Source organism: Archocentrus centrarchus, chromosome 6 (assembly GCF_007364275.1).
Source record: "Archocentrus centrarchus isolate MPI-CPG fArcCen1 chromosome 6, fArcCen1, whole genome shotgun sequence".
NCBI lineage: Eukaryota > Metazoa > Chordata > Actinopteri > Cichliformes > Cichlidae > Archocentrus > Archocentrus centrarchus.
In genome coordinates, this window is record NC_044351.1 from 5,593,553 (window position 1) to 5,602,850 (window position 9,298).

Here is a 9,298-nt window from a genome sequence, read left to right on the forward strand (position 1 = left end):
TTCTTCCTGTTAAAAGGGATGTTTGCTCATAGGGGGTTGTTTTGATTGTTGGGTTTTCTCTGTAATAATTGTAGGGTCTTTACCTTACAATATAAAGCACTGTCTGTTGTGATTTGGTGGTATATAAATAAAACTGAACTGAATTGAATCACTGTGTGAGTGATGAAGACAAAAGCAGATCATCTTGACTTACAGATTTTTAAAGCTCTGATGAAGTCAATTTATTATTTTCTAAGGTCACTGACAGCAGAAGCAGGCACTGTATGGTACAAAACTCAGGCATTTATACCTTCCTGATATATATAATTAAGTCAGAATTTTTTTTTTCTTGCAGTATGTGCTACGCTGCATTTGCAGTGCTTTAGAACAGGGGTATTCAACTCCAGGCCTTGAGGGCCGGTGTCCTGCAGGTTTTAGATGTGTCCCTGGTCCAACACACCTGAATCAAATGGCTGAATTACCTCCTCAGTATGCAGTCAAGTTCTCCAGAGTCCTGCTAATAACTTCTATAATTGACTCAGGTGTGTTGAAGCAGAGACACATCTAAAAGTTGCAGGACACCGGCCCTCGAGGCCTGGACTTGAGGATCCCTGCTTTAGAATAACCCTGTGTGGACATGTTGATGAATGAGTAAAACTGCATCCCTCTAGGAATGTTGAACCATACAGTATGTCAACTTGGGATGTCTGTCAACTAAAACTGACAGATCAATTGTGAAAAAATATAAATTTAAAAAAAAAGTTAATGAGATAGGTCTGGTTATTGAGTTCAAACCCACAGTATATGGCTGACCAGTATATGTTTTGTGAAAAGTAATGACAGTTCTCCTCTGATGTTTACAACACAGGTAATGTTTAATTTTGGTCGCTGTAATGTAACAGAGTCCTCATCTTATAAATGTAATTTACTTTTTATTTTTTTCAAATTCAGACTTGAATTCAGTTTAGTGGAATTTTATTTGGTTTAATTAATCAGCACATTTACATTTAAAATCTTTCTAAATTCAATGTCAGCAATGGTGATTGAAGGTATAGTTTGTCTTGACTATTATCCATCTATCCATAAATCCATTTTCTTCCATGTATCCAATTCAGGGTTGCGGGAGGGACGGTCCCAGCTGCCATAGGGCACGAGTCAAGGTACACCCTCGACAGGTCACCAGTATGTTGTAGGGCTCTTGACTATGATTATTATTATTATTACATTAAAAAAATATTAGGTTTGCGGGAAATAATTTATTTAGTCTTTCTGTTGTTGAGAAATACATGACTAATTGATGATTTTTGATAGATAATCATATTAAATAATTCACAATTAGATCTGTGAATGGAAAAGGAGCACCATTGTGAAAGGATTTTACTCTCCTCACAGATTAAATCCAGATGAATTTCATGGTGGTTGGACGCCGTAGCTTGGGAGAACAGCTTTGCCCTGCATAGCACTGGCAGGTAAAGTTTTCAGCCCAGGCATTAAGGTCAGCAGCAGAAGGGAGACCGATGGCCACATACTTCCTGTGAGCTCGTATGATGTAGAAGTGGTTGGGGTTCAGATGCAGGTAGTGGAGAGAGCCATTGCTTTTCCGGACACAGCGGCCCCTCCCCTGGCACAAGACTTCACTGCAGAGCATGGCAGCAGCGGTCACGTTAGCAATGTAAGGGTTCAAGGTGGACCACAGGTACTTGGACAGAGAATGACAGGCAGCCTGCAGAGAAAGGATTGGGTTTATATGAGAGGCTCAGGTATTATATTTTTATATATATATATATTTGGAAAAATGTTAAGAGCTTAAACATTAATGTCAGCAAAAAGATTTTATTTGGATAATTAAGGATCATGTATCAAATGCATGTTTTTTCTACTACAGTAACCTACTCTGGAGTAAGTTATCAAGGTGGTATTTACCAAGTAAGAAGTGAACCACCTTCAAACCACTGAAAACCAGTGTTAACCCTGAAGTTACATGAATAAGACAAAATTCTACTTTGTAATACAGGCCTGAGCACTTCCTGAAATACTTAGACCAGCCCATCTGGCACTAATGATGATGCCGTGTTCAAAGTCTTTCTTCCTCATTCTGATGCTTGGTTTGAACTTGAGCAAAATATCTTGCCTAAATGCACTGAGTTGCTGCCCTGTGAAGGGCTAATTGGACATTTGCATTTAGCAGCAGTTGAACAGATGTACCTAATAAAGTGTCTGTGAATGTAAAAGTGTGATTGTCTTTGTTATTTGAAAATAAATATATCAAATGGCATTTTGTTTGAACAAGGAAGACCGCTTTATGGTTCCATCCTCCACAGTTCTTATAGTATCAGAATAGGAGTTGTAACAGAGATGAAGATATTTTACCTCTCATCTGAAAGGGATGAGAATAAAAATGCAACAAACAACAGCATGGGCTAGAGACTAGATACAGGCAGATACAGCACAGGTGACACTTTTCAGAACTGCACCGAAAACATGGTGAATAGTGGTGGTAAGAATATCAAGAGGGACTGGTTTATTCCTTACAGTGTGCTGTAAGGAGATGCAAGGGAAGAGGTATTATGGGTCCAAACTTAAAACAATCAAATTATATAAGAATAAGAACAGGTATTTCAGCACAATAGCTGTTATTCAAAAGAATAACAGCTATTGTGCCCTGTCTGAGCCCTGACCTAGATGCTAGAGAGCACCAGGGGGATGCTGTGGATAAAAGAATGTCAGGTCGTCACTGCTCTGATGTGTATGATTTTATATTCAATTGTGCCACTGCAGATGGATTGTGAGACATAATAATGTGACCATGTGAATATTAAATGATAAGACCCCCCCCCCCCCCCCCCCCAAAAAAAAAAAAGACAGCAAATGAAGCTGCAATAGCTCTTTCACAGAGCTAAATTGAGTCACAGCTATTAGTTCCTCCTAAGAGAGGAAACAAAGGCATGTAAATTATTCGTTGATGAAAGGCTGGTCAGTTGTGTTCCTGTTTTCAGACCTGTGAAGAACTACAGCTACAGAGTGTTTTATGGCTGAAGACAAACAGGATTTCAATATTTTCTTTTCTTAGAAAATATTGGAAACATCTCAGTTTTTTTCTTAGAAACCCTAAAAACCCCCAAACAAACATGTTACATGTTAAGAAGGAATCACCTAGCTCATTGATAATACACAAAAGCAGAGTCCTAGACTATTATTTAATGAGAAGAACTCATTAGCCCTGTCAGTAAATATGAGCAAGCTGTGGGTTACCTTGTTGTTGTAGTCTTTGCTACCTCCCCATATTATGACCCCAGAAGCTCCCAGGGCTGCAGATTCTCCGATAGTGTTGATAAGATCGGTCTGAAAGAAAGGAACCGACAAAAGAACAAGTATTACTATCTACTACTTTTATTACTCTAATTTGTCTCAGTTCTGTGAGCGTTAATTTCATTGATCCATACATTTTCTGCCTTGACCACTTGCATGCTAGTGCTAATGGCTGCACCTGGCGATAGTTATCCGTTGCAATAGCTAACAGCTGAAATTCTGAACCCAGCATGAGAGTACCTCAGCCCGGTGCAGTGTTTGGCAAGCAACCACTAGTTAGAACCCTGGGATAACCCAGAAGCTCATTTTCAATTAAATGTGGTACTTCAGACTTTAAATTTACTTTTTTATATTTAATCACACAGCTAGTTTTTTGTTAGCAAAAAATTAATGTCACAGTGACAATTTTTATTCCATGACCTAGTCACAATATGAAGATCATGTCAGTCCCCCAGAACACTGTGCCTATCCTTGATCCATTGCTGTTTATTTTTCCATTACTATTGCTATCATACATATCACTAGCATATCTTCTAGTGTTTTTTTTTTTTTTTTTCAGATAATCCAACTCTGTTTTCTTCAGGCTTCTGCCCAGTTGAAGCACTGACTTGCCTTCAGTTTGCTTTTATTCATTATAACTAGTATTCCGTTATCATAGACCAATTTCTAATAGACACCAAGTGTTATGATCCAGGATCGTGTTTTCTGTTTAGGCCCTCCCACTGGAGTGTGACTGGGTGTGTCCTCCCTCCAGGGTGTGTGTGTGTGTGTGTGTGTGTGTGTGTGTGTGTGTGTGTGTGTGTGTGTGTGTTGCTGCAATAGATGGAGCCTGCGGATTGGCCAAGCTGGGGAAGTACCTGCAGATTGGATAATTGGATGGATGGCCGCCTCATATGCTCCAACTGAGAGCCACATCCTCTCTCCTTTGTCTCCTCCAGGCCCAAAAACAGTCAACATTTTGGCTGTGATTTGAGTGTGCTCATCTGTGTGTGCTAGTCTTGACTGCAAGTGGTACTAGTTTGTAAGTGTACATAGTTTTGTAAATAGTAACCTGTGAAAGTTAACCACTGTAAATACTGAGCACTGCAGCAGGAATGTAGGAGGGAGAAGCCATTTTTGTTTGTACCTCAGTAATACCTCCTGTTTATGGGGAGGAGCACAGCTCAGATACCTGTCTTTTGTTTGCCTTTTGTTTTGTAGGTCAGATTACTGCTCACCTCTGAGGCAAATAAACTGCTGCATGATACAAACCACAATAGTGTTGCTGGCTTTTCTTGGGCGTGGCTGGAGCGGGGGAGTAGCACTCCATGTTATGTCCTATTTTCTCCTAGACCTTGGGACATAACACCAAGACAAGTACATTTTAGGCCTTCCACCTTTGTTTATCCATCCATCCATTCGCTTCCGCACATCCTGTTAAGGGTCGCGGGGGGGCTGGAGCCTATCCCAGCTGTCATAGGGCGAGAGGCAGGGTACACCCTGAACAGGTCGCCAGCCTGTTGCAGGGCCAACACGGAGTGACAGACAACCTTTCACACTCACATTCACGCACTCAGTCACACCTATGGGCAATTTAGATTAGCCAATTAACCTAACCCCAGTAAGTGCATGTCTTTGGAATGTGGGAGGAAACCGGAGTACCCGGAGGAAACCCACGCAAGCACGGGGAGAACATGCAAACTCCACACAGAGAGAGAGGGAGAGGCCTGGGCCAAGGTGGAATCGAACCCAGGCCTTCCAGATGGTATTCTAACACCATGCTGCCCACCTTTGTTTATACTGCTATTAAAACTTTAAATGGTGCCCTTTTTACTCTTGCCAAGTCTAAAAAATAGTTGGCTTAACAGACCATAGACAGCACAGAAGATGGACATCACCCACTGGCTTGTGAAGTCCCATTTTGAAGCCACAAGATGAGCATTTTTGTCACTGTCATCTTGTTTTGAAACTGGATGTGACAAGCAAGGGTTTGACTATGATTATGAAACCACACACTTATTGGCTAACAAATCACAAGCCATTAGCACATGAGCATACCCTGGATAAACCTCCTTTATAACCCTTAGAATCACTGAACTGTACAAATAAACTTAATGTCTAATTCAAACTAAACTAAACAGATGATCAGTCATCTGTTTCAGGTTATAAACTCATCAGAAAAGCATAAGAGGTTTGGGCAGAGGGTTGTTTTCCCATAAATATCTATAGGACCACAAACCTACAGGAACCACTGATAACATTAAAAAGAATGCAGGTTAAAGGCACATCTGAGTGTTAGCTTCGATTTTAGACCTGGAAGGTCCATATTTCATACTCTAGCAAACTTTCTTTGAGATTATTTAAATTATTGTTAACCTCTTAGTCAGACATTGAAAACTGAACTGTGCCACCTTCATGTCTGTCTTTGTCTATGGAGGTATTCTGTATCATGATGCTGCCGAATTAATACTCCTGATAAATTCTGTTCTCCTCGCTGTTCCCTAAATAAAAAGTCTCAATAGAATTCAACAAGGCCATCTCATTTATAATGCCCTACTGTTAAGGCTTCCAAAACACCCCACACATCTTCTCACATTCAAATCTTGTAGAATATAGATTTAATCTGTGGACAAACTTTGGTAGAATTGATATGAGGACCAAATCAAACGAACTCCAAACCTTTATCAAATTAGACTCCTTCATTCTCCTTGGAGATCTTAGTGAAGTTTTAAGTAATTTTTTTGTTTGTTTGTTTTCCAAATGTTTATTTAATGATTCTTTGATTATTGCATTGTTTTTCCATTTGCTGTGTTCTTGTGAATTCTTTTTGTTCTCATGTATATCTTCAAGAAAGATTTAACTAGTTTATATATGCTGTAGTACAGCTGCAAACTCCAGATAGAAAGAAAAAGTTCAGCAAAACACTGAACTTCACCATAGGACAGACAGCTAATCATTTCCTGCTTGAAACTGATGGTCCACCCAGTTGCTTTTAACCATGATCATTCCATAACATTAATCATATATCTTTTATTGTAATCATAAAAATGAAACAAGTTTATGTACATGAATGTAATTTTAACGTAAGATCTCACCTGGCTCTGAAAGTTCTTGGTCTGATCCCGGTACAGTGGCCTGCAATACACATAGACTGGCATAATGTAGGGACGTTTAGGCAGTGCAGCCACCCTCAGAGCCTCAAGTACACGGTTACGAACGAAGAGTGCAGCCCGAGGGGAGTTTCTCAGATTCTGGTGAAGGTAGACAGATGGGAAGAGAGCTGTGCTGTGTTCCCACAGCCAAAGCATCTGGTTGTTCTGCTTCTGGGTCTTTTTGGAGCACTCTCCCGTGTAGCCAGGTCTGTCCCATCTGTAGTTGTGGCAGTCAGGAAACAAGTAGAAGCCCCAGTGGTGGTTTGGACGCTCACGAATACCGAGGCTGATGGTTTTCTCCATAAAGTGGCGTCCAGCTTGCTGGAACTGTTTTGTTGCCAGTTTGGAAATTTGCTTTGATGATAAAAATGGGACCATCTGCAGGACACGGGACATGGACAATATCTGATAAATATGTTTTGAGCCCCAGTTCTGGTCCCACAGGGGGCGCCAGGATTCCCAGTCAATGACAACTAGCCCGGGAGAAGAATCTTGGGAGACATAGTGATCGATTTGTATTTGGGCTATGGCAAGGTGTTCTGTCAGGTTGCCATTTTGGGGGACCCCACCGTTGTAGAGCTTACGCTTAATGGTATCAGCTCTAGGGTAAAGGCCAAGGCGGTCCTCATAGAAGATGGTGAGAAACTGACCTGCCACAGCTGCGGGTGTGGTCACTGCCTGGAAAGCTGCAGTGTCCAATGGGATGTGAAGACGTTTACAGTGCTCAATAGGTGCGTTCCATATAGCCACAAAGGGGTGGTTACTGATGAGTGGTGGCTCAGTAGGCGGTAGGGCAAGGACTGAGGTGATAGATCCAATTACACAGAGGCCAACACAGGAGAGGAAAGATGAGGCCATGGTGACAGTAGTGACAGTGGATCTGAGAATACAATATAATTTTCTGTTATTGGTTTGTTATATAAATATTTGGTTCAAAAGTCTAACGCATGGTGTTTTTAATGCCATGAAAAATAACATAAACAAAATTTCAGTTGCATTGTTTGTTTTTCATGCCTAAAGAGGAATAAAAACAGGAAAAAAATCTTGACTGAGGTTCTCATAATCCATACATGAAAGAGTTAATACAAGAATGCACTTGTGTGATATAAGTATATTTACTTAAAAAAAGGCGGTGGATACTTCCTCCATTATTAGTTTATGTGTGTGTGTGTGTGTGAAAGACAGAGAAAAAGAGGAAGATGAATAGCACAGAGCTTTGCTGCATGCATGCACCGTTCTTTGAACTCAAAGTATCAGCAATGGCACAATTTGTCGTCAGCAAAACAGGCACAAATAAACTATTTTAGGTATTTGAAAATACACAAAACTGCTTGAAATGATGAACCAAATCATGAAGTTCCCCCACTGGAGGTGCAATCTGCTCTATTTGCCACATCAAACGGGTAAGACCACTTCAGAGGTGGTCTGAATTCAAGTTCACTTCACTAATCATTATTTTGAGAGATAAGAAAAGAACGTGTGCAAACTAAATTTAATCCTGTATGCTATAAATCGAATTCTTTATATATTTATTCAAATCTATATTTATGAAATATCATTTTAAACAGCATAAAATTTATATTTGTAAATTACTGGATGAGAGAACTTAACAGCTGGAAAAGCCATGACTTGAAAAAGCTTTTAGATGAGTAATGAAATACCATATGAATTTCAGTGACTTTTTGACAACTAACCAGGAACAACGTGAATAGATTCAGTCTTTTCTTCCTGACTCATTTGTGATTCTTCTTTTTTCTCTTTTGATCAATTAACATTTCCACTGACAAAATTAACTCTTAAAATTTGTTGGCACACGATAATATTGGTAAATGGCAAAACAGTAGTTTTACACTGGGTTTGTAATGATAAAAATAATAAGACATTTGTGAAAACTGCCTTCAAATCGGATGCGCAGAGCTGTTTTTATATCACTATATATGTTAACTACTTTACATAATAATTTTAGCCATGTCTCATCCTGGTTAATCAATATGAAGTTAAAAATTATTTCAGGTGATCTGTCACTGCATATCTGTAAACAAATTGTCCAGATGTTGTGATATAAATTCCACATTACAAAAATTAAATAATGTAATTTATCTAACTAGATTAGCTCAATATACATTTCAAATCAATCAACATTTGTTGCATATAATGCAATGTACCTGTTAATGTAATGTAACTTCTCCAGTACCTGCTGCTGTCTTCAGTGGCTTGCAGTAATACTTCAGTGTTTCTGAAGATCATTGCATGTTTTTTTCTTTTTTGCTGTTTCATCTGTCAGAGGAAACAGTTTTTTCTATCCGATAACTCCTGAGTTGGCTTAGCGTGTCAGGGAACAATTAGTGAAGCTAAAAGTTGTTGTGACATAGCACAAAAAACCTCATGAATACAATAAACAGTAAGATAATTTTGGGGAAAAAATTTAAAGAAAGTTGCATGTTTGCAAGATGAAAGTAAAACTCAAAATACATGGAAAACAATGAATGAAATATATATAAAAATAACTGTGGTTAATATTTAGTTGATTATTATTATTATTATTATTATTATTATTATTATTATTATTATTATTATTATTATTATTATTATTATTATGTATTAAGCAGGTACAGGCTGTATTATGCAAAAATAGATGGTATATAATGCACAAAAAATAATTTAAATGTTTCCAGAGACAAAAACATTTTCATTTCAGGTTTGATCCCTGTCTGCCCCAGTCTGCATGCCAAAGTGTCCTTGGGCAAGATACTGAACCCCAAGTTGCTCTCCGACGCCAGTGTCGAGTATGACTGTGTGTGAATGTTAGATAGAAAGCACTTTGAAGTAGAAAACAGTGCTTGCATGAATGTGTGTGAATGGGTAAATGCAAATCATGT

General features: G+C 39.0%; 1 protein-coding gene across 2 annotated transcripts; it reads right to left on the reverse strand.

Annotated features, from left to right (window-relative positions):
- Positions 1–930: 930 nt before the first annotated feature.
- Positions 931–8,639, reverse strand: spam1 (sperm adhesion molecule 1). 2 transcript variants are annotated; one of them, XM_030732189.1, is made up of 4 exons: positions 8,585–8,639; positions 6,363–7,299; positions 3,232–3,321; positions 931–1,702 (listed from the first exon to the last, which is right to left on the reverse strand). In XM_030732189.1, exons 2-4 carry the CDS (start codon positions 7,275–7,277, stop codon positions 1,373–1,375), a joined length of 1,335 nt encoding a protein of 444 aa, XP_030588049.1. In that variant the 5' UTR covers positions 7,278–7,299; positions 8,585–8,639; the 3' UTR covers positions 931–1,372. The 2 variants fall into 2 exon arrangements, with proteins under 2 accessions (XP_030588049.1, XP_030588050.1); XM_030732190.1 differs by having other exon boundaries at positions 8,614–8,633.
- Between the last annotated feature and the right edge of the window lie 659 nt (positions 8,640–9,298).